At 42.3% G+C, this 26,333-nt stretch overlaps 1 protein-coding gene across 1 annotated transcript in view; it reads right to left on the bottom strand.

Moving 5' to 3' along the window:
* The window catches only part of IQGAP3 (IQ motif containing GTPase activating protein 3), a 2,364,408-nt gene that overhangs the window by 2,187,897 nt on the left and 150,178 nt on the right, over nucleotides 1-26,333 (bottom strand). Inside the window, exon 7 of the mRNA XM_044079778.1 lies at nucleotides 2,650-2,763. Coding sequence (XP_043935713.1) covers nucleotides 2,650-2,763 — 114 coding nt within the window. The remainder of the gene's footprint in view (nucleotides 1-2,649; nucleotides 2,764-26,333) is intronic.

The raw sequence follows: 26,333 nt of genomic DNA, 5'->3' as shown, positions 1-26,333 counted from the left end.
ATCTACAGGCACACCTTTCGTCAGAAACTCTTTCCTTAGGAGCTGAAAGGAATTTGTTCAGCCTTATAGGGACTGCTTCCATGGTGTCAGGAGTTTCCCACACCTTTTGACTCACCAAATCTAACAGCTCATCAAAAGGTGGAGTCACCCAAGAGGCTGAAGGTTGAGATTCAAAAGCCTTCAGGTACATTGACTCCTCATCAGAAAGGGTGACGGTGGGCCAGCTGCCTCTCTGTTTCAGGATCTCTGGGATATCTACGAAGGAGATATCATCAGAGGACGACCTAGGGGACCCTTCTGACTCTTCGAGGTCAGTCTATATGCTTCCTCTTGCAAGTTTTCTTCCAAGGATGCTCCTCAGGAGGGTATTCTGGGGAGGTCCCGGAAGACTGACGGCCACCCAAGGGGGGCTCCTGAGGCTGCGGGTCTCTGCTGTCATGCGAGAGGAATGGTGCTGAGATGGAGGTCAGAGCTTGAAAGGGAAGAACATTGGTACCCTTACGTAGAGCTGAAGATCTAGACAGCACGCTCCTCATCATCTGGAAGGCAGATCCCCCCGGCTCAGAGGACACCACCGGTTCCAAGAAGTGGAAGGAGCCCCCAGCTCCGGAGCAACTGGCTCTGAGATAGATGTAGGTCCGAGCTCAGCCAAGCCGACGCACTGAGATGTAGGTTTGGAACTGAAGAGTCTGAGTCCGAGCACCCCCACTGGGACCCACTGGGACCGACTGGTGAGCTTTGGCTCTTAGACATCAAGGGCGGCACCAAAGATGTTGGAGCGGAACACGGCTCCGAGAAAGCCACTGGGGTGTTGCAACCGACGGTTCCTCAAAAAACGGCACCGATAGATCTGGCTCCAAACGTCTGGCATGGCTTGAAGGAGGAATAGAAGCAGGTAATACGGCCTTAGACAGCACCGGAACCAATTGGGTCAGAGCCGAAAACAAATTTGCTAGTGCCAAGTATAAGCACCACCCACTCAACATCCTCCTCAGAAAAACTCCTGGAGGATCTGCAAGACAAGGTAGGCGATCGAGATCTCTGCAAAATTGGAGATCTAAATGTCGGGGATACCAGCAGTAAGTCTCTTGACCAGCTCCAAGGTATGGTTTCAGCTATAGGCTCTGAAAAACATGGAGCCAAAACAGGAAGGTCTATATCAGTAACCTCTACCAGTTCCGAAGGCAGAGGAGTCGAAGAGGTAGAAGGTTTGTCAACTTTGGCAACTTTCTCTGGAGGTCCTGATTTGTGAGTCGGTGTAGGAAACTGTCTTTTCACCGACTTAACCTTCTCTTTTTTTTTTGAAGAGAGAGACCTGGAATGAGAAGAGAAAGAACTAGCTAAATCCTCCTCAAAGGAAGGTTTAAGTAGACCTTTCAAAATCAGTTTGTTCTTCCTTTCTTGGAGAACCTGGAAACTAAAAGAATGGCAGAAAGTACATGACTCCTGTAGATTTATGGCTCCCAAACAATACATACAAATAATATGCCCGTCAGTCAGGGACATTTTTTGTGAACACTTTAGGCATTTCTTAAAACCCAAAGCTTTATGGTCTTAAGTTTCCTTAGACATAACTTTCAACAACAGACTATAATAGTAGACAGAGAATAAGAAGAGAGGACAAGGTCCTCTAACTTAAACGGGCCTAACCCTGCTGAAAAAACACACAAGGGAGAAAGGCAAGAGGACTAGGTCCTCTAACTTAAATGGGCCTAGCTCTGAACAGAGGGATAGGCGAGATAGTGAAAGATTATTAACTAGTACACTAGAAAACAAAGGGATACCACCAAGGAAGGCCTGCGGAAGCAACGGCCAACAATTAGCAAGAACAATTTGCAATAAACTTCAGTAAACACAATAACTACTCGCAAGTTAACAACAGCAAGCTATTAATACTAAAACTAACTTCCCAGTAAAAAAGTACACTATAAATGTTTGAAGAAAAAAATACTCCAACTTAGCCACGGCCAAGAAAGAGAACAATTCTGAACTCGTAGAGCAGCAAATGAGATCTGGGGATTGTTACTAGCACATTATGGGATTCCTACCTTGCCACAAGTCAACTTAGAGACTTCGAGCTTTGCAATCGGCCGAGTTGGAGCCGAGGAATGGCTCCGAACCCATATGTAAGAATGAAGGCGAGACTGGACTACAGAACATGAGAAGTTATTTCACCATATGGGGTGGTTGCCCCCACACATCTACGCCTACAGGCTTAACGCTTCACCATGCTAAAAGTACACGTTACAGCCTGTATATCCCTTGCTCATCTTTGTCCTGTCCTGAAATCTATTTATGTAAATCAGCCCATACACTCCTTTACTTAGGTTTACATTCTGGATCTGCCTAAAGCTTTGCAATTTTCTACCTTATGTGTACACTGGATTAACATTTTATTTTGATAACCAGGTAAATGCAATCAAAACTGCCCTTATTCATCAGCAACTTTGGAGCACACACTGATTAAGTGACACGGTCAGAGTTGCACAGTATGTAAATAGATACTGATGGAGTCAAACACTGAACTGTAAGATAACTAATTAGGAACACAAAGAGGTTCAAATTCAGAATTAAATGACAGAAGATAAACAACTATGTTTACAGTTTTGAATGACACACAAAACCCATTAAAGCATTTATAACACTTACCAGCAGCTTCATCAACTGAAAGTTCATTGGCCAGAATCCCTCCAATCTTGCTGAAAGCTGGCATCTGAATTCCATATTTGTCCAGCTCTGATGTCATGGCATTTATTTCTTCATCTGTGAAGAAGCAAAACAGTGCAACAATACTCATCATAGCTATCTTACAAAAATTAAGTTAAAGTAATGCAGTGGTGAAGAACACCCATTGTTAAACATTGGACATATTCTCCATGATTCACTAACAAATATCATACTAATGTTGAAAAAGTCAACAAAGATGCTTACCATTAGCTAGACACCCTTCTGTGAGCCCTTGCCTCTGTAGGACCCCCCTTTAGTATGAAACATTCCGTAAACCAACAAAACATTACTGCTCCCGGGAATAGCTGGATACTAATTTAGTTGAAAATAATGTTGACTCATGTCATGCCTTCTGCAGAATCTGTCCTTCAGAGCAGTATTTAAGTTCTTCAGTGCTTAAAAGGAAATGCATAATCTCCAAGTATTCCACCTTCCCCAATAAGTAACAAGGTATGGATGTGCATAGACCCCTATAAACTGAGGGGGTGGGTGAAGCCTTCTTGCAAAGAAACCCTTTAAAAAAGTGTACAAGTTTTAGTATTTGCTATTTTTTAATATTACCATATTTTTTAAAGAGTCAGAATTTATAATATCAATCTCACACTTCCAACAGGGAACAGCCTAAAATACAACAGTACAGGACAAAGTCCCCACTCAAGCAGACCGCTACAATACTTTTCTCCCAAGTAAATGTAATTCCTTCTGAGGTTACTGCACCTCAGGGAAACAGATGCAGTCATTTTGGAGACTCACTGGGTCATACTGCCGTGCAGGAGGTACACAACTTCTCTTCATGAGATTATTCCTCTCTTCGTTGAATCTATACATGCGCCACTGTTTTTATACAAGATATTCCTGCAAATAAACATTCATTCTAATTTGGAGCTACAATTAATTATACTCCCAGGTATGCTTTTAATGGGTTCAGGTAAGTAACAAAGCAAACTGTCCTTGTGACCCATTTTAAGCCTACCCAACTTCCCTTTTTGTAACCTTTCCCATTTTGTAGGGATTGGACTTGCCCATAATGAGAATAACTGGGATTACATCATAGTTACTTTGAGGGGACCCATGCATGGGATAAAGCATTTAGGAGCTCCCTTTGCCCATTAGTAGTACAGGGGGTATTCCTGGGGTAATTTTTCAGTTTCCCATCCACAGATCCAAGTTTTGCTCAGGTATGGACAATGATAAACTGTATTTTATGTGAATGGGTGCCTGTTACAGAGCAGAGGTGTCCTCTGCAAGATATACCTTTCCTCTCAAAAAGTTCTACTGATGTTCTAGAAGAGGTTTAGGTCACTTGATAATAAATTTCTGATGCCATTTGACTTGCTGACATGCAGTAAATCCATCGGTATTGAGTCAGAGAATGTCTTGTATGCCAGACACAGGTCAACTCTTAGCAGTCTGTAGGGAACAGAGTATAGTGACAGGACTTGAAGTTTGTTTATTTAGGACATGTTGCTTAGGCCTTTCATCCTTTTAATTAGGTGTTTCCGTCAACATTCCAGTTGTTGCATGTGCCTGGACAGGTACATACCAAAGGGGGCATTACACTCTGACTGGCCTAAGGAAGGCTGAATAAAGGGGTACAATGACTTCCCTAGATCTAGATACAATCTATTTGTGTATAAGCTGCGCAATATAGTTCTCAAATTCCAAACATCTGGGTCAACTCTTAGAGGCTTATTGTCAATGCGATAGTTCCACGGGGTAGATAACTCCCCAAAGGATACAATAATGCATTTTTTGGCATTTAGTTTCAATTCACGATTTTTGGCACCAGTTGTTTATTTCCGACAAACCTTCTTGCAAGATGGCCAAGTCATTTGGGGATTCAACGACTTCTCCTAGCTTGCAGCCATCTGCAATAACTCATCATTAATTGCTCTCCATAAATTTATTAAATCATTCCTTAATTCATTACATCCAAATGACGCTCTCCAGGTACAGCTGCAGTTAACTTCTACTGACGTCTCTAGGCATCAAATGTTGCTTGTTCATATTTGCATCAATAATTCCGAAATCATGCCATGTACAAGGTTTTAAAAGATTTCATCATAAAGCTTACACAATGGCAAACCCAACTGAATTAATATATGATCTATCTAGTGCAGATAAAGCAATATTAAGTGTTGTTTTTGTGACATTAATTTGTATAGTTTTCACATTTTTCTAAATATCTCAACAACCAAGGAACACAGGCAGAACTCCTTAGCCTCATATGAAAGCTTTCAGCTAGATGAATAAAATGCTGCTGACAGTATGTGTGTAACTTGAGTGGTTGCTGAGATATTGTAAGTTGTTTAAAAAATATTACAAACATAACTGTTACTGTGTTTACTGTGACTTATAAAACACTGGTTTAAGACCTAGAACCTAAACAATAAAACCACTATAAAAATAGATTGTGCTGAAGGGTTTGCTATTCATACTTCTCACATAACCTCCATGATTTCAGAGATTTGAACATTTGGTTGAAACATGAGGACAATTAAATTCTGTCAAAAAGCTTAGGCTCTGCCCATTGGAATTTAGTTCCAGCAACCTACTGCTAGTCTAAAACTTTTGTCATCTAAAACTGCCCCTGCACCTACTGTATTCCTTTATCATCCTATAAATAAGGATGGAGTGGACATACTAACACTGCACAGCTATATAAGGTCATAAAAGTGCCCTATACAAATTAATTTTTTATTCAGACTTGTGTTTCAAATTTAAGCATATAATATAGCTTTTGGCTTTGCTAAATGCGGACATGTTTCTTAGACTTAATGTAATCTACTGGTATTCACTGAGTCCTTATGGATGTGTTATTGTTTCCCCAATATCCACCAAAACTCAGGCTGTCACTGGTCTCATACAATGCAATGTTGACACTGGTCTTAGGCCAGTTACTACAAAGCTCAGAGATCAGCCCAATTCCAACCCTCCTAGGGACAATCTCCAAAAAGTCCCTCCAGTCATCAAGCAAAGGACCTCACCTCATGGAATTCTTTCACCTGCAAGTCCTCCTCTGCAATGGTCAGCACATTTGCAAATTGGATAACACTTATGGCTGCTGAAGACCAAAAGTTAACACTTTACAATTAAACAAGTACCCTCCCAAGCCTCAGCCCCCTGGTCTAGAAAGATAAAGCCCTAACAGCAACTCAAACAAGCCAGGTTCAACAGTGGACTTGGGCACTGGAAAGGGTGAAACAAAGAAGAGTGAGAGTGAGTCGTTGTTACTAAGTCTCTCGTCCTGAAAAGAGGGAGTCAGAGAACAATGTGTTAGACGTGTTTTACCACTGATTCCCAACCAGTGGGTTGAGAGCATTTAGACAGTAGCTACCAGGACAGGGTGGCACTTGCTTCTGAATTTCAAAGGTATTCTCTAGCAGCATTAAATGAATTCACCATGTATCAAGAGAAGGGGTTGATAAGTGTGGCACTTGATCCAAAAAGATGACTGCCCAACCTCACTAGACTAACCACATGGGGAACAAATGAGCAGACAGACTCACCCCAGAACACAAAATTAATCGGCTGTAGATGCGTCAGAACCCAAAATTAATGGGCCAGCTCTCACCTTACATAGAACAAGACACGCTAGTCAGAATGAGAAGGCTTGTGGGTAGTCAGACAGCAAGCAAACAAAAACTGATGCCCACCCAGTATACAACAAACAGTTTATGTGGACTCGACACTGAAATACCACAAGACATCAATCATGTCAACTTATTAAACTAAGCAATGAACTATGATGCTTATCGGTGCTCTCAAATGGAGGAAGGCGCTGCCAACTTAACGTTTGCTACCTTGGAGACATAAATGCTAATCTACTGGACTCACTTGGGATTAGTGTTACTATATGCTCCTGTAAGAGAAGGGACTCAAAACCACAGATTTCGGACCATTTATGGACTTGGGCAATGTCAAGACTGCCCATATCTAACTAGGTGATTTCTATTTTGGCAAGAAAGTGCAGTTGTGTAAGTACACTTACCATAACAATAGATAATTTAATAGTTTACTGCTGTAGTAGCCTTAGCTACAAGGGTTATTTCCTGCCTAGAACATAGCAGCTGGCCATCTTCCAAAGCTCAAAGCCCAAACTGTTAACATCTCAAGCACCTATGGAGAAAAATCAGAGGTCTGGGCATCAAGCCTTTCAAAGCTTTCATGCCAACTGAAAGAGGAAGGCTAGAGTCCAGAAAGAGGTAATTTCTAAGGAAATTAAATATATCCTCACCATGGCAACAAAAAACATACAAAACTAAAGGTGGCGGCGGGAGGAAGCACCTATTGCATTAGTAAGGTATTCAAATATCTGTTATGGCAAGTTTAGTTACACAACATGTAGCCTTAGTTACATGGGTAGAATACCACAACTTATAAAATATGGGAGGAGGAAGGATGAGGGTCCAACAGCCCATGGAGAATGGCCCTTACAAAGCCTATTGTAGACATCAAAAAGGAGTGCAGTTTTTAGTGTTTCATAAAAGTACACTTAGAGAACCATGTTGCTTTCTCTAGAATACTTCAAATGCACCCCTTTCCAAAAAAGGCCACAAGAGGCAACAATATACTGGACCTGGTCATCACCAACATGGGGGACAAGTGCTCCATACTGGAAGTAAATTCCTCGTTGGTTAGATCAGACCATAAATGCATCACCCTCGATATCCACATACCTCCCCCCAAAAACACCACAGTGAAAAACTTTTCCAAAGCAAACTTTATACTACTTAAGACAGAAGTGGCAAATTTCGTTACTCCCATGCAGAATGACAACTTGGTTGAATCTACTGTAGCCTACACAGAAGAACTCTAGAAGCACTTGCATGAGTGCATGGATCGTGCTATCCAGAACAAAACCAAGACCCTTTCTTCCAAAAAAAGAAATCAGTCTGGTGGACCCCGGCCATAAACAAGCTCTATAATAGAAGAAAGAAATTATTACAAAAAAAAGTAAAAACACAGGAAGGGAAGAGCTCACTGACAAACCTCAGCAAAAAGCTAAGATCCCTTATTAAATCCTCAAAGGCGAGCTTTGAAGGAAAAATTGCAATGGACACCAAGGATAACCAAAAAGCATTTTTTAGCTATTTCAAAAACCTGATTGGAAACTCTCAGATCTGCTCTGAGCTACAACATAACGGTTCAAAATTCACGGAACCATCTTATATCGCCAATATACTGGCAGAGAGGTTCAGTGCAAACTTTACCCCTCCCTCACCCCCTAAAAGGCCCATATCTTTACCAGAAGATTGCGCTGCCCTCGTAATCTCAGACACCCAGGTGAGAATGACACTTTCTAAAGCAAAAAACACAGCATCCATGGGACCAGACAGCATCCCAGGCTGCGTGTTACATGAACTCCAAAATGAACTAATTCCTCACCTAAGTGCTATGTTCAACCATAGCCTCTCCTCAGGCTATGTGCCCACTGAGTGGCGCATGGCAACGGTCATCCCGCTTCACAAGGAGGAGCCACCACCGACCTCAGGAACTATCACCCCATCAGCCTGACGAGCCTCATCTACAAGGCCATGGAGCGCATAGTCATGGAACTCTAACAACAACATTAGGAACCTACAGACCCTGGACCCTACTCAGTCTGGTTTCGTAAAGGGCAGGTCATGTCTTCTAAACCTGGCTGACTTCTTTGAGACAGTCACCAAAGCAACTGATGAGGGGAAAGCTGATCCACATGGCATACCTTGACCTTGTGAAAGCATTTGATACCATTCCCCACTCGGGAAAGATAGACAAGCTCACAAACCTAAATATAAAACCCTACATTACAAGATGGGTTGCTAACTGGCTCACAGACAGAACCCATACAGTGAAAATAGGAAACGCTAGGCCAAATTCCAAACCAGTGACAAGTGGAGTACCCCAGGGCTCAGTCTTGGGACCTATCTTGTTCGGTATTTACTTCTCGAGGTACAAGCAAACACAGGGGGACTATGGATAACAAAGTTCGTAGACGACTGCAAACTGGGTGCCATAATCGAGACTCCTACTGACGTAGATATCCTTCCAAATGGGCCTCACTGAAACAGATACATGGTGCCAAAATCATGGCCTCAAGCTAAATGCCAAAAAGTGCACTGTCATCCCCTTCAGGAAAAACCAAGTGCCTAGGAATTACCACATAGGTGGCAGCACACTTAGCACAGAGAGTGTGATAAGAGACCTAGGGACCTAGGTGGACAGTAACCTCTCCTTCGATAACCACTTCGCTAAGGTGGTTAGAAAATCCTTCTACATGGCCCAACTTATCACAAAGGGGTTTGCATCTAGAAAAAAGGAAGTTATTGTCCCCCTCTCCTCATCACTTAATAAACCCATTATTGAGTCCAATGCCCCATTTGGGATGTACCTTACTAGACACCTGCAACAACTGGAGAGACCTCAAAAATACCTCACCAAGAGGAAAATAGGCCTAAAGCAGATGCCCTATGCCACCTGGCTGAAAAAACTTCAACTGTACTCTGTTGCATACCGGCTACTCAGAGGTGATCTCTGCCTGACATACAAGGCTATGTCAAACCCCGAATTACTGCAAATGCTCCACCTAAGGAAAACCCAATCTACCCACACATCTAGGGATAACTAAATCAATGACATGGCACATACATTTTTTTAGCAGGCTAGGGTTGCCCTAGGGCCAATAACCTAGTACCCATCTATGAAGAAGCCAAGGCCCTTGTAGTATGTGCCTTTACACTGTCTGGAAATGACTTGCTATAGTGGGAATAAAAACATTTAAGGTACTGCAAAGAAGACACAAAGATGGATAGCTTGGTTTAAAGTAAACAAATATCACTTCATAAATGAAGGCTTAGTTCTTAAAGAAACCTCATCTTTGTGGAAAATGAAATGAGGCTGGCCCATCATGAGAGCTTGCAACCCAGAAACTTTTCCTAGAAAAGTCAGAGCAAACACGATTTTCCTGCTTAGGTGGATGGTGGGTGCAGTATTTCTTTCAAAACATCTTGACATGGGAATGCACTGAAAGGATGCATCAATGGCAAACGTACTGAAATGTCTGACAAATTAGCCCCCAACAATGGAGTAAAAAAGCAAAATAATGATTTATGCAAATATTGTAGAGTAAGAGAAATACTAGTCTTAAAACGCTCCTGGTTCTTAGATTGACACCAACTAGAATATATCTCTTGGCCATTCAAACCAAACAACAACCCTTGGCTTTGCTGCTGGGCCATGAAGTCAATACAATGATCTTTGAAGAGCCCTTCTGAATCTTTAGAATGAATCTAGATTATCAGTGAAAAGATAGAAAAGGCGTATAAGAAAATTCCTGTCTAAAGAAATGAGAACAAATCTGTTTTTCAAGCATGCTTCCAAGAAGTCCAGGAACAGTATTGTGCCAGTTATTTGCCATAAATAGAGGCAAACAGATCTCCTAAAGGTGTTTCCCTGTCTGAAGACCCGATTCAATTACAGTTTTGCCTGAAATCATTTGTAGAGGCCCTGGGGACCACAGATAATCCAAAAAAGGTTTTAAAAAATAATTATCATTTAAAACATTTATTTCAAATTAAACTAATAAAATGAAAGTAACATGCAAGAAGATAATATGCAGTACAGATTATGTCAGAAATATATAAAATTACAAAAGTTGCAGTCACATTTGGGTATCTATTTTGTAGTAGCCCCTCAGTCGGCCTGATTAACAAAATTCTTCCATTACGCCAGTCTTCAGGGGTATAAAACATAGATGTCAGGTGCCCCTAATGGGAAGCAATTAAAACAGAAAAGCAAACACCAAAAATGCTTTTAGAGCATACTAAGTGAGAGTAGAGGTATAGCCAAAAATGGTTTGTTTTGAAATAGCTTTCCCTCTGTCCCTGCAGCAAATGCCACCAGCAGTTGTTCAGATTTCCTTTGAGGTTTAGTCCTGTCGCTGTCTGTGCACATCTAAAGAGTGCAGTATCAGATCCCATGAAAGATGATGAAAGGTTCCACTGCGCAGCTGGCTCGAAAAGGAGGAAAAGAGGGAGGCTCTGTGCTATAATGAACTGAAATGGCTGAGGCATACATTTTGATGGAGGAAAAAGATTTTCTAGCACTAGGTCTCCATAAACTGATAGTTTTTCCAGCTGAAGGATGGTTTCTGCTTAGTCCCGTCTGCCAGTGTATTTAGTTTTGTTCCACAAAGCCATGGCTAGTCTGCAGAGGGGTAAGAATGTGTACCCCCTGCTTCTTTATGTACCACATGACAGTGGTGGTGTCCATCTCTGATGAGTCTGTTGTTAAGATTTGTGTGGTAGGGACATATGCAGCCTTGTATATGGAATTAGAAGATTGTCAAATGTTATCTTTTTTCTGGCGTGAGGAAAGCCATCTGGGAAGTTGTAGGAATATAATTTGTTGACAGGGTACCAGGTGGGATTGATGATTGAAAACAATGTCCTCCCATTTGCCTGGATAATGAGTTCCCAGTTTTGGCCCGCAGACCAATCTTTCCGCTAAAGGAGCATTCAGTTTAGTTTTGTGCGCCCCTTGGGACTAAAACCTGGGGTTTCAGGTTGAACTTGTAAGAAATCTTTAGCAGTCTGCATAGATTTAGTTTCATCTTCCATCTTCAGGCAGTCCTGATTTAAGGAGCATCCAACAATTTAGCTTTAACATGAAAGCCAAGCATGCCTTCTGAGCACAGACCCAGTAACAGCAGCCCTGCAAGAGGCCTCTAATGAATCAAATCCATATAGCAAAGTGTGTTTTCCAACCTGTTCAGCAGAATGCATTAAATCCTGTAATTATTTATCTTCAGGAATTAACATAATTTTCTGTTTAAGCAATCTAATAACATGTTGTTGATACTTTAACATATGAAACTGGCAGTTTAAAGCCCTAATGGCCAAGGTTGCAGAAGTATCTATCCAGTGCCCTAGAGTCTCTAACAGAGTGGGTAGGATATTTAGCAGTAGAGGCATCATCAACAATGTCTAGTACAGGAAGTATGCTAAAGCCCTGCGCGGAGGCAGGAGTAAGAAATCGAATCACAAAAATCCTGGCCTTCCCAATGGAAATGCTCCCTTAGAGTATGTAAGGTTTCATCAAAAGAAAAGCATCAGAATCCTCATAAGTAAATAAGGGCAAATCCAGATCATCAGAAGAATCAGAAAACTCAGAATCCTGTTCAGAAGAGTCGATTAGAGTTATAAGACCTTCAGCCATTCTTATTTGTTTTTAGGCATAGAGGCCTGAGCATGAAAATGAAGAAGGAGGCGTTGGTTTAATATGCAAGCCTGTAGGCCTGAATACACCCATCTGCAGGTTCCACAGTTGAAGAATCGTGCCTGAGTACCGCGACCTGGACTGGGGCTTAGGAGAAGGCGCCGTCAGCAGCTTTCCCGGATGGCTAACAGATGACATTTCTGGATAATTAAGCTGAGAACTGAAATATTTAGAAGCAAAAATATACAGAAAATGGATAGTGAGCTCTTTAAATAAAGCACAAAAATGGGATTAGCTTTAGTTGAAGACTTCAGTTCTGAAACTCAAAACGAAAATTTCAAGACTTTGTTAATCAGGCCGACTGAGGGCTAATGCAAGCAGATAACCCAAATGTAATGACTGCAACAGTGAAACACGAAGAACATGTGAGGAGATGCTAGGGAGGAGGAAGGCTGATTTAGGATGGTGTGGATGATGAGAAGCTGTGTGGATAAGAGTTGATTCAGAAGCTCTAACCAGCTCGGAGTGCAAGATAGTGGTGAGATTTTTGGTAGTAAGTTATCTGCGTATCTGGCAACTTTGAAGTACGTGGTTTCAAGTTTGAAAAGAAGAGAGGATTGCAAGTTGGTAAAGATTTGAGAAGCGTAGAGGAGGTTAGGAAGAAGATAAGCCTGGGTTATTGAAATTATATGGAGATCAAATTTAAATTGGCCATCAACAATTACACCAAGGAGCTTTGTATATGGTTCAGATGAGATAACCCTGTTGTTTAGGGAGGAGACGGTAAAACAGGATTTAAGATGATAGAGAGATTTAGGAAGGAAAAGGAGTTTTGTCTTTTTAGGGTTTAGAACAAGTTGGTTCTTAGTCAGGTTTCAGTGAAGTTGAAGGTGGTTTGAGTAAGGGTAAGCAGATCCGAGAGGTTGTCAGCCTATGACTGAGGGCAGGATGTGTAGAGTTGATTAGCAAAATGTTAAAAAGAAGGGGGCCAAGTAAGTACAGCTGTGTGTCTTCACTGTTGCAGTCATGACTGTAGGGTTCGCAGGCAGTCCCAGAATCCCAAAGTCTGGGTCCAGCTGTTCAATCATGCTTCCTGATGTCAGAGCCTAGGTACACAGTTTGCCAGCCGACGCCATGTTCTCCAGTTTTTCTTGCCCCAGATGTCAGGAGTTCCAAAATGAGTACGGTCCCATAACCTTTGCAAATACACCTCAAAATAAATGGTGAGAAAGGAAACCATACATAGGTAAAAAACATCTACATTTATGTAAAGTGTACACAACTGTACTATGTTCATCTGTTGCAGTCATGACTGTGGGTATAATCCCAAAGCAGAGTGAAAGGACTGCAGAAGCAAAGCCTGCCCTAAACGTATGCACTGAACTCCAAGTTGCAGCCTCCAAAATGTCCTTGGTAGGAACTCCCCTGAGGAAGGCAGCTGAAGTGGCAGCAGCTCTGGTGGAATGAGTGGGATTTGCTTTCCATGGTGTGAATAACAAAATCTAATACCATGAGCAATCCATTTAGAAATGGTCTGTTTTGAAATGGCTTTACCTTGAGAACTTGAAGCATAAGAAACAAACAATTGCTGTGATTTTTCTGATGTACTTGGTTCTGTCCAGGTAAAATGGTTGGCAAGTGAATAGTTTGGTTTAAAGCCACTTTGGAAACCACCTTAGGCATGAATGTAGGATTAGTCCTTAAAGAAACCCCGTCTTGATGAAAAATAATATAAGGTTCCACAGCCATAAACTCTGCTGGCAGAGGTCAGAGCTAACAGGATGGCTGTCTTCCAAGATAAAAACTTGATGTCAGAAGAGGCAGCAGGCTCAAAAGGAGGTAAGGTGAGTTTTTCCAAAACATAGATAAGATCCCAAGCAGGAATGGGAGGAAGGGTCTGTATTATAATGGAATCTTAATGGAAGAGAAAGAGAGACCCTTATGTAAGAGATCTGTCAGATAAAGTAAAATCAAAGGAATGTTAGGAAGAAGAGGATCAGAATCCTGAGCCTGCATCCAGGAACAAAATCTTTTCCATTTTCCCGCATAAGACTTTCTAGTGCTAGGACGTCTGGCTTCTAAAATGACATCCATAACCTGCTTGGGTAGGAGAGAATGAATCAAAGACCCTGGATTAACCAGGCCGCCAGGCTGAGAGTTCTGACATGGGAGTGAAGTACCTGACCCTGATGTTGGGACAGAAGGTTCGAGTCTGTACATAGGATTTTCAGAGTTGGATACCAAAACTGTCGAGGCCAATTAAGCAAGATTATCATCTTGGGCTTGTCCTGTTTTATCTTGAGAGGTTTCTCCAACTGAATGATAGGGCATCCACTTTCCAAGCTAGTTTGTGGAAAGTCCTGGTGCAAAAATTCTGTAGTTGATGATTGAGATGGGATGCAAAGAGGGCTATGTGAGGACATCCCCAGACTGCTGTTATCATCTCCAGCATCCACTCATGTGGATCCGAAAGGTTTCTGCTCAGACTGTCTGCCAAGAAGTTTTGCTTTCCTGGTAGAAATTGAGATTGAAGGTCCAGATTGCAAGCTAGAGCTGTGTTCCATAGATTCAGTACCACATAACTGTGGTGTTGTCTGTTCGTATCAGTAGTTGCCCTGGTTGCAGAAGAGTCCTGAAGGCCCACAGAGCTTTCTGAATGGCTAACATTTCCTTTAAATTGATATGTAGGTGCTCCTGATCCTTTGTCCAAAGGCCCTGCATACAGTTGCCCAGAAAATGGGCTCCCCATGCATAATCTGAGGCATCCGTGGTTAGTATCCGAGTGGCAGGAGGCAGACAGAAGGGTTTTCCTTTGTTTAGAGTACATGCCTTGGACCACCAAAGGAATTCCTTTTGAAGACAAGGCAGGACGGAGATCAGTATGTCTAAACTGTGGCAATGCTGAGACCATACACCTTTTACCACTGTATTTTCCTCATATGTAGTCTTGCATATGGTACGAGAAGGATGCAGGAGGCCATGTAACCCAAAGCCTGCAGGAATTTCCTTGCAGATAGCGGAGTTAAAGTTGCCAAGGTTTTGAAAGTTGAAGCCAGCTGTAATTGTTTTTCATATGTCAGAAATGCCATCTGGGTTGTTGTGTTTAGAAGAGCACCCAGAAAAGTTATCTGTTGCGAAGGAGTCAAATTTGACTTTTTTATGTTGACAGTGAATCCCAGGAACTTGAGAAGTTTCTGAACAAATTCTAGATGCTGGAGTAAGACATCCTTGCCGTCTGCCTGAATAAGACAATCGTCCAGATAAGGGTAAATTTGAATTCCCTTGAGTCTGCAATAAGCTACCTGTAGCCAGGCACTTGGTGAAGACCCTGGGCGCAGAAGACCCTGGGTGCAGTAGACAATCCAAAGGGCAGCGCAGAGAATTGATAATGCCTCGACCCGGCCTTGAATCTGAGGTATTTTCTGCACTCCTGCCTGATGGGGATGTGTAAATATGCCTCTTTTAAATCCAAAGTCACCATCCATGCATTTTTGGTCAGCATTGGAAGAAGCTGCTGTAGAGTAAGCATCTTGAATTTTGGTATTTCTAGAAAAGTGTTCAAGACTGACAGATCCAGAATGGGTCTCCATGAATTTTGCTTCCTGGGGACTAGAAAGAGCCTTGAGTAAAAACCTTGTCCCATCTCTGAAAGCGGAACTAGTTCTATGGCTTTCATAGCCAAAAGAGCTTCCACCTGGTTTAAGGCCTCTGACCATTGATGTTTTGGAAGATCTGGCCATCCGCTTGGCCTTGGTAGGGTATGAAAATGGAATTTGTAACCTCTTAAAACCACATCCAGAACCCACTTGTCTTGGGTTATACGAGTCCAATTTTGGTGAAAAAATGAAAGTTTTCCTTCGAGAGGGGCTTCCAGGCAAGAAGTTCCTGCAGCCCAACAGAGGGAGTCATTGAGTCTGTTTCCTATGGGTTTGCGACCTGTCCTCTCCCCCTCTAGGGGTGGAAGCAGTCCACTGTCTTGGTCTGTAAGAGGCTTGTGCTTGAGGCCTTCCTCGGGAGCGTCTGTATCTACCCCTCTGAGGCCTGTCTGTATTGGGAAAGGACCAATTTTTAGTAGGCCAATTCCTGCTAAATCTGGGAGGCTGTACTTGTAAGAAATCTTTAACAGTTTGCATGGATTTCGCCTTGTCCTCCATTTTTTTAATCACCTCTTCAGCTTTAGATCCAAACAAAACATTATGCTGAACAGGAGCATCCAATAATTTAGCTTTTACTTGATCAGGCAAATTTTGTTCCTTTAACCATGCATGCCTTCTAATCCACAGTGTAAACCAAGCTTCCCAACTTGTTCAGTGGCATGCATTAAGTCATGTAATTCCTTATCATCTGCACAGGTGGAAATGGAAGTAAGCTTTTGTTTTAAAACAGACAGGAGAAATTGCTGGTATTTCAGCATATGAAACTGACAGTTTAAAGCCCTAATGGATAAAGTAGCAGAAGTGTACACTTTTTTGCCCCATCTTTCTAAAGATCTGGAATCTTTCTCAGTGGGAATGGGGTTTTTAGCAGAAGCGGCCTTAACTCCCTTAGGACCCTGAAAAATGGTTTCAGGGTCAGCAGTAGGGTTCTTGTACAAAAACTGGTGGGAATCAGGAACCCTTTAATATCTGTCAGGCTTAACAGGAGCAGGAGGGAAAGAGTCAGGGGTTAAGTTAGCCTCCGAAAAAGCATCATCCACAATATCCAAAACAGGAGGAATAGCCAGGGGTCTATATTGGGAAAGAAGAAGAAAACCCCTTAGTCTTTTCTTAGATTCCAAATACTCCTGTCCTTCCCAGTGAAAATGTTCCCTCATTTCATGCAAAGTTTCCCCAAAAGAGAAATCTTCAGGGGGAGAAGCTGAAGGAATGGATTCCTCAGCATCAGAATCCTCATAAGGAGGGAAAGAATAATCCTGGACAGAAGAAGAAACTGAAGAAACAGAAGCCTGATCAGAGGAGTCATAATAAACTTCCTGCCTTGGCCTTTTATCTGGAGGGGGATGAGAACCCCTAATCATAGTAAGTAAATCCTCAGTCATCTTAAGTAACTGTTTCTGTGACTTGGGAGCCGGATCAGAAGAGGCCTGTGTTGCAGTCTTTGATTTGGAAGGAGTCCTTGCCTTTGTCTTTGCCTTTATCTGAAGCTGAGTAGGCCTGAAAACCCCTTCGGAAGCCGGTAACCTGCACAGCGGCTCCGGACCCATCCGAAGGAGCATTGTCCGAAGGTCCTGCAATTGAAATATTCAAAGGCCTAGATGGCTGCTCGTGGGAGTCCGTTTCGGCCATCGGTTCTGAAATGGCCGACAACAGGGGCTGCAAAAGCGCCTCACTGACGACGGCCGAACCTGAAGCTGGCTCTGCTTGTGCAATATCATCAGATTTTGACCTCGGAGGCCTGTCTTTATCCTTGCGTCGTTTGTGAACTCCGGTAGCTGGAACCGTATCCGACGACATTTTGTAATTAAAACGCCTACCGAAGTAATGAAATGCAAAATCGTACCTTCGTTTAATAGTACGCTGAATGAATCTAGCACAAAACCGACAACTAGCTACGTCATGGTCATGGCCTCGGCAAGGAATACAGTAAGAATGAAAATCCTTATGAGGTATTTGCTTCCCACATGAAATAAAATTATTAACTTTTTCTGACATCGGACTGGAGCAAGAAAAAAGTTTCCCCAACAGGGTACTTAGCTTGAGTAGGAGAATAAAATCTTCGGACTGAAGTTTTGCTCAAAAAGGATTGTCAGGAGTCAGCCGACCGGCAAATGCGAACTGCTATCACCACGGCAAGAAAGACTGGAGAACATGGCGTCAGCTGTCGGCTTTGTACTCCTGGCGCTCTGACGTCAGGAAGCATGGTTGAACAGCCGACGCCGGACCCAGACTTTAGGATTCTGGCCGACCGAGGACTGCCTGCTGGCAGGGGAGAACCCTACAGTCATGACTGCAACAGTGAAACATGATGAACATCTGAGCCTTGTGGGGCTCCCATTTTTATAGGGAGGGAGGAAGGGAAAAAGTGTGTAGAGCCATTTGACAGCTTGCTGGCTGTTAGAAAGACAGCTGGAAAACCAAGAGATAGTAGTATGGGAGAAATTAAGTTGATAAAATTTGAAGAGAAGGATGGAGTGGGAGACGGTGTCAAAGGCTTTTGAGAGATAAAAGAAGTGGCAGGAGACAAGTTTATTATGGTCTCTGGCTAGAGAGATGGAGTTAGTGAAGGAAAGGAGTGCAGTGGTGGTGCTATGGTGAGGGAAGAAGCCATGCTGTGTAGGGGTGAAAAGGTTTTCTTGACTGAGATAAGACATGAGTTGCTTGTACACACACTGCTCAATAATTTTGCAGAAGGGAGTAAAGTATAGCAATTGTGCAATAGTTACAGCATTCAACAGAGTTTCCACCTTTATGGACAGGTATGGTGTGGAATTTCTTCCAGAGAGTAGGGACAATGGATTCACAGATAGAGTGGTTGATAAGTATAGAGAGTGGGTATGCTATGGAGTTAGCAGCAGTCTTTAGCAAGAGAGATGGCAAACTGTCAGAGGAAGGGGAACATTGTTTAAGCCTGAGGAGACATTTGTAATGTAGTTGATAAGAATGGGATTGAGTAAGAGGGTAGTTTTGTAGCTGAGGTGTGGCAGAAGGTGGGGGATTGTTAGGGTGGGATGTTGGCATAAATTTGCGGATGGTATCTATGAAGTAGATATTGAAGATAGAGGCAGTTTCCTGTGGTGAGTTGTCTGGGCAGAGGTTTGGAGTCGAGGGGTTACCAGGGTGAAGAATTTGGTTGATAGTACTCCAGAATTTTGGGGAATTTTAGGCTGCATTACCTAGGGTGTGTGGTAGAAATTTTTTTTATCAAGGTTTGTGTGCTTTCTGGCCAAGTTACGGAGTTCTTTATATTTTTGGTAGTGTGTGAATGATTTTGTTTTCATCCAGAGTTTCCTGTTATGCATGAGGTATAGGGTTGCCCTGGAGAGCCAGGAGGAAGAAACAGATTTGACTAACAGTCCTCGGAGGTGCTAGGGAGTTCAGAGTGTTTAGGAAGATAGTATTGAACTGAAAAACTCCATCAAGAGAAAGGTAGTATAGTAGTTGAAAATCTCAGGGTTGAAGTTGGTGAGTTTACTGCATTCCTTAAATTTGTGAGGATGATGGAGGTGGGAAGAGAATCTTTGGATGTGGACAGGGGAATGATCACATACAGAATCAGGAAGGGATTCAGGATTGTGGTAGAGGTTGGGATGAAAGACTAAAATCCAGTCAAGAATAGAACTGGTGCTTTCAGGTTTGTGAAGAAAAGTGGGAGTGGAGATAAGACAGGTATAACCATAAAGGTAAATGCTAGATGTTGAGGAGTAGGAGGTCAGGGACAGTCAATTAATATTAACATCACCTAGTATGTTAGTTTTATTAGTTATAGTGTCGGCTGTCCAAAGAAAAATCTGTTCAAGTAAGGGGTAAGAGAATGTCATCTCCATGGGGTCTACAGATTGCAGCAATTGTTAGGGTTTTGTGAATGTTTAGCTTACAATTAGCCAAGATGACTTTGGCTGGGAAGAAAGGGGGGTAGTCAGAGGGGATAAAGTCAGGTGGCCAGAGTACATAATGGTTATACCTCCTCCTTTTTCTGTGATTTATCACAAGAAAATGTTGTAGCCAAGTGGGGAAGAATTTTATGTCAGTGATACAAGGTTTCAACCAAGTTTCCAAGATACAGATTATGTTAGGGGAGTATTGAGATATCCAAGAGTGAAATTCAGTTGATGTGTTAAGAATGCGGTGTATGTTGATTGAGTAGAAGGACAGATGCTTGAGACTAGGGTATGGTTGCTGCAGAGACGCAAGAGTTGCGTTGATAAGAGTAGATGAGTTGTTGTGCGGGCCAGGGTTTGGATGAATGTTACCTGCAAGTCTGAGAGTATTGCAAAGGTGAAATACAGTGAAGTAATGGGATAAGGAGAGGTTTTAATTTGTATTTGAAATGAGGAAAAGTGTTAGGAGGGAGTCTGATTTTGAGGAGAGTATGTTCAGTAAAGGAAAAGACAGTGGGTGATATTGGATAGCAGTAGTGTCTTAAAGTTTTAGTAGTGAAGGGGAGGTTGAGTGTGGTAAGAGTTGAGATGAGAGAAAAAGTAACAAAGGAAAACAGGAAATGGAGGAGCATTGTGATGGATGTAGAGTAAGATGAGGAGGAAGGCGTATGAATAAGAAGTAGCAGATTGAATAGGTGTAATAAGGGGGAGGGGGATGGGATAGCCGAGTGTGGGTGGAAAGTGTCTGACAATGAGTAAGATGGTGGGAGGGGTCTGGATAGGAAAGAAAGGATCTGATTGGTAGAGGGGTGGGATGCAAGAAGAAAGCTATAAAGGAAATTGAACTAGCTGTGGGTGGGAATGGGGGTAATGTAGGGGAGTGGAGAGAGCCCAAGCGAAAAAAGGGTGAACCGAGCGGGTTGGAGAAAACTCAAGAAACCGGAGGTTACAGAAACAGAGAGGCTGAACTAGTAAGATTAACTTTGTAACAATACTTAAATCCACAAAGAGGCTGCACAAGTCAGTTTACTATAAATATGTATGTGTGTCTGTAGAAGAGTAGAACAGTGAAGAAAACAGTGCGAGAACCATGGGACAGGAAAAGCAGAGTGGAGGAAAGGAGCAAGACGAATACAGGTAAAAAGCAGGTGAGATGAAAGAAACGGACTGGTGCAAAGAATCAAAAAGGAATAGGGCAAAAAGGCAGGAGGGTAGCAGGAGTACAGGGCTGGTTCAGTGATGTGCTTCAGCAATGTATACCTAAACTAAATTACATAAAATAAGATGTAGTACAGGGTAACATACTTAAAAAGGTACAGTTTTGCAGTTCTGTAACAGAGGAGTCAAAAGTATGTTTATTTTTCAGCAGGCAAAGCAGAATGATGTTCCTCACAGATGAGGTAATCCAAGATATAGCCTATTTATTGTCTTCAGATATTTTATGGAAAAATAAGGACAGTCCATACATAATTTAAATTTGATGTCTTGCAAAATGAATTTCCTGGGAAGTGAAACTCATAACAAGTCACAGGAACTCTTGCAATGCGATATCTCTTTTTTAGTGGTACTATGCTAGAGACTAGTCATTTTCCAAATACACTTGAGGCACTTTCACCACTAAAACAAACCTGAGCAATCTTCTTTGATGGTAAGAGATGAGAATGTGTCAGAATACATTCCTTCAGCAACATATTTGTTATTTAGGCTCTGTCCTACATTAATATGCACCCAGTCCCCCAGAGTTGATAAATGCCATGCAGTGGCTGTATTGTGCCATTCATTCATTCATTCATTCATTCTGCATACAGGTGAGTAGGTTGATCCAGTAATGTCCCAAGGAAATCATGTATTTAATGACAATTTTGTATTTAATGACAAAATTTCATTTCCTAGGTTTGGCAGTCCAGTTGATTTATGTCCATTTCCCACTGCTACTGACTATGACATCAACTCCTATGTCTGGACATCTTTGGCTGGAGCCTAGGCCATAGTTGAGATCCCACAAAAGAGGAAAAACTGCTGCAAGGGGGACCTCTTAATCAATACTCTTTTCATGAACTCTTTTACCAAAAGAGAAGAAAATGAGAGGATCCATTGGCAGACATGGCCACTAAACTCACTTTACTGGATGCATATGCTAAGCCATTCTAAAGTATCACACATAAATATTTCAAGACCAGGGAGATGTTAACATCAAGAGACCCTCTGTTCCTGTTTAAGCACCATTTAAAACCTCATCCATTTGTAAATGTAATATTTTCTAGTACAAGGTGGTCTCCTTAACATCTACTGTACAGCCTCATGAAAAAAGTATCCAGAGTCAAGGCTGAATCATCTAGCCTGTCAAGTGAAGTTGCTCCAAATCAGGGTGCACCAGATTCTCAGACTGCGTGAGCAAATTTAGAATGATAATGTCTGTGTTAATTGCCCTTGGACAATACCATTAGAAGGGAGAACAAAGACTGCCTAGCCTTTGTTCTCACAATGATCTTTGGTATTTTTTTCTGAATCTTCAGAAGTGCCTTGTGAAAACGCATACAAGAATATTCCCATCCAAGCGAACGATGTGTCTTTCCTCCAAGCATGCCTGCAAGGATGTCTGGAACAGACTCTTTACATCTGTCTGTTTTGAAAGGCGATGAACAAATCTATTTGAGGAATTTCTCACATCTGGTCTAGAAACTATAACACTACTGCTTTGAGCTGCACTCATTTGGGGCTACCCAGAATCTATTTAGTCTGTCTGCCACAACACTTTGCTCTCATAGGATGTATGAAGCCTGAATAGCAGGCAATTGCTGCCAACAGACACAGAGGGTATGACATTGTACCACATCACTGTGGTGCTGCCTGTAACCACAAGGAGAGAATCCAGAGTCCAGAAGTGGTTGAAGGACTTTCAGGACATGGATCACCTCCAACATTTGTTTGATATTAATGTGCTTCTATGCATCCTTGGGCCACCAAGTGGCTTGCACTTGCACTACCACTGAACACAGCCTCCCCAATCAAAGTCGAACAAATCTGGCTAGATTGCACCAAAGAGGTGGGAAGATGGGAAGTCCTGGACTGATACTAAAGTGTGCTATCCACCACTGTAACTCTTGTCTGATGAAGGCCTTCGTTGGCAACTGGGATTCCAAGGAATGTAGGTGCTGGTCCAACAATTCTGAATATACAGCTGAAATTTTCCATATGTGGAGACAGGCCAGTGTTATCAAGAGAATCATGGATGCAATCAGTCCCAGAATATTTAACAATTTTTTTTGCTGAGGCAATGATCCTCCTTGAGAATTCCTGAATCAACGTCTGGTAGGACAGGACCTTTGTCTTCAAGAAGAAAGTGCATTCTTTTGTCTATGTCTATTAAGCATCCCAGAAAGACAAGTCTGCAAAGGTGTCAGGGTACTACTTTGAAATGTTCAACTTAAATCCAAGCTGGGAGAGTAAGGTTGTGACCTTCTCTGGAGAATCCAAACAGGACTCAGATAATGCAGAGGTCAGCAATTTGAAGAATACGAAGAGTCCAGCAGTGAGCCTATACTGGAGCAAGGCATTTGATAAGCACTTCAGTTGCAGTGGATAACCCAAAAGGCAATGCAGAGAATTGACATTGTGAACCAGACACCATTAAATCTCAGCTATCTCCTGAAAGGATGAGCAATGGGGATAAGATGATACCCATCCTTCAAGTCCATGGTCACCATGAAGTTAGTGGTCCATCAGAAGAGAAATAAAAAGTTACGTCATACCACAACTTGACATCTGGGTTATCTTCCTTCTTCCCAATCCCCCTGGAGCTGGCACCAATGCTGCAGCTCCGAGGTTCACTCTGCTCTGAAAGGTTCAGAGAAGGACTAGACAAGAGCATTCATAGCACTGAGGAAGGGAACTTCGTCTGCACAGAGTTAAATGCTCATGGCAGTCCTGAATCCATAGGCTCCAAAAATTTGAAGTGGATCAGAGGAGGAGGAATGCTGATGGGGATAGAGTAGCTTATGGATCTAACAGGGAACAAAGCTGAGACTACCCACATCTGAATCTGGGCTTTAAACCTTCTCAACCTGTCCATGTCTGCCACAGACAAACTTCTGGAGGACCTGGATGTAGCCAACGAGGGGGGGCTGGAGTGTTTAGATCTGGAGGAGAGAGTCAGGGACTTCACTGATGCCCTCAGATCCATAGTAGTAACAACCAACATTAAAGAAGACAACTGAATCAGGGAGATAGTGATGCTCTCCCCCGAATCCGAGGAAACTAAGAGACAGGAGCTAACTTTAGTAGCTCTGAGGAGGACTCCGCCAATTTTTTTGGCTTCTTTGAATCAGGAGTATCCCTTGGGGAAACAGGAAGGGACCTCTTTTTTGACTCCTTAAAAGAAGTCGAGGAGGTAGAAACCTGGGAAGGAGTCTGGGTCTCATCCAAGGAAGGAAGAAGGCCCCTTAAGATAAGTTTGTTCCATCTGTCAGCCAAAACCTGAAGGTTAAAAGCCGCCCAGATGGAACACTCAGCGTTTAGATGGTCAGCTCCCAGGCAGTACAGGCATTCCTTGTGGGCATCCTGATTGGGAATGTTATGCCCACAAGAAGTGCAGCATTTAAAACCTGAAACGGTTTGTCAGCCATGACTAAGGAAAGTACCTGCCAAAAATAATAGACAGAAGAATTCTACCAAGCAGAGAAACCTTAGGACAAAAGTAACACAGTATTAACTAAAAACCCTTAAATTAAATTCTAACTATAAGCTTAACTAGAACGCTTGACTACTAACTTTTTTTTCTTAAACAAGAGAGAGGAATTAAAGGCAAAATCGCACTTGCACACACACACATGCTAGAAAGAGAGGGAGGAGAGAAAGAATGTCAGAAGCACTTACAAAATCCTTTCAAGACTAACAATAGCTTGAGAGGGGGAATCCATGTCTGAACTTGCTGAGTGGCCAGAGATCTGGGGTAGATGGGTGGATGAAGGTCATTGTGGGTATGACAGAGGGGCTTGAAAGTTGGATCCAGGCCTGTGCAAGTGGCCAAGCCAGATTCGAGGGTCGGATAGGAGACTCTGCCATGAGAGTGAATGAAGGAGACATCAGGTGTACTGTTTGCAGAGTGAGCATCTTGAACTTGGGAACCTTGACAAAAGTATTCAGAACAGATAGCTCCAACACCAGTCTCCATAACAGCTCTTTTTTGGGAACTAGGAAAATTCTGGAGTAGAAACTTTTCACTCTCCATAAGAGGTACCAACTCTATGATCCCAGAACTCCAGCATTTGCTGGACTATAGGGAGAAATAACAAATTGTGGTCTGGGGGTGCCCTCCTGAAGAGAGGCGAATGTTCTTCCGCTGCCACCTGTGACCTCTGCCAACTATGCTGAGCACACATTTGTCAGAAACCACTGACAGCCAGGCCACGTTGTTGAGAGCTAACTTTCAAGATGGAGCACCCAGAGGGGAACTCAAGAATGACAAGATCCAAGCCTCAGCATAGTCATAGGTCGGAAGAGGAGTAATCCTTGTTGGGAAAGGTACCTCCTTAGTTATGTTTGGCAGAGTTCCCATCCTGCCATTTCCTTTTGGTGCCTTGTTTTTTGTTTGGCAGAGACTTGTTTGTTGAGCCGCTGAAAATTATCTTCCTTATTGGGAGGAAACTTAGGGAAATGAACATTTCCCTCCAGTACAGCTCTTTTGAGTGTGTAACTTTAACTCCCAGTGGGTGCGGCTTGAGCCTTTATAAAAATGAAGTTATCACCTTACAGTTCTAACAAATACTCACTGACAGAGGTCAAATAAAATTGTGTTTGTCATCATGTATGCTTCAAGATAAAATATTTTGCTACCTTGTATTGTAGTATGGTTTTGGAATTATTAATGCAAATATGAGCAAGCAATAATTGATGCCTAGAGGCGCAGTAGAAGTTAAATGCAGAAACGCCTGGAGATGCACACTAATGAGTTAAGACACCCCTTGCATCAGTTTACCTCCGATATCCCAATGTTTTAGGATCTGATTAGTTGCTGTGCCAAAACACATAATAAGACTAAAGGAGAATTCATAATCTCATTTTTACCTTATCAGAAAAGTATTGGCTGTGCAACCAAGCATACCTTCTTACCACCACCAATGTTGCTGCATTTATAGACAGAGTACTGCCTCCTCCAATGCAATCTGTAAAACACGTTTAGAATCTTAAGAAACACTGGAAGACTTCTTCTATAATATTTCTGCTCAGCAAGTAATGATGCAGTAAACTCATCTCAACACACCAGGAAAGCTGGAGACAGAAGAATAGGAGTGATCCAATACCCTCTTTAAGACTACCGCGGAGTAACAAGCCACAGGTTGAAGCATATTCGTAAATTTAATTTTATGTTTTTTAGGTGCACAAGGGGGTGGATGGGTAACAGACCTTATCCAATCCATCAAGTCAGGGTACAAAAAAATAGCTATAGGTATAGTAAATATTGGCTGCATAGTCAGCCAGTAAAAACTGAGCAAATTCCACTATTCTCCATCTAAACAGCAATCTGAAGTCTTTCTGCAATGGGTACTATTCTGAACACTGCACTGCACTGAATAAAATTAGAGTACTTTCAGCAAAAAATCTCAAAGCCCAAAATACATGCACAGAAATCCACCAATTTTTGTAAGAAGGGCCAGATTTAGTAGAAATGAATATACAGGCTAAAACAGAATTAGACAAGAAATAAAGCAACTTATGAAAAATACCCATTAGAAGTGCTTCACATGCAAAATGTCACCAAAATTACAATATAAACTAAAAAAAATTAAATGCTGCAATCCTGCTCAATCACCTTAAATAATCACAACCCCAAAGGGGGAAAATGCAGAAGCAAGCTTTCCTGTCAAAACTT

This window comes from Protopterus annectens, chromosome 8.part0 (genome assembly GCF_019279795.1).
Source record: "Protopterus annectens isolate FY-2018-M chromosome 8.part0, PAN1.0, whole genome shotgun sequence".
NCBI lineage: Eukaryota > Metazoa > Chordata > Ceratodontiformes > Protopteridae > Protopterus > Protopterus annectens.
The sequence above is the reverse complement of the archived record's forward strand: the minus strand, read 5'-3'. Positions and strand labels throughout refer to the sequence as shown.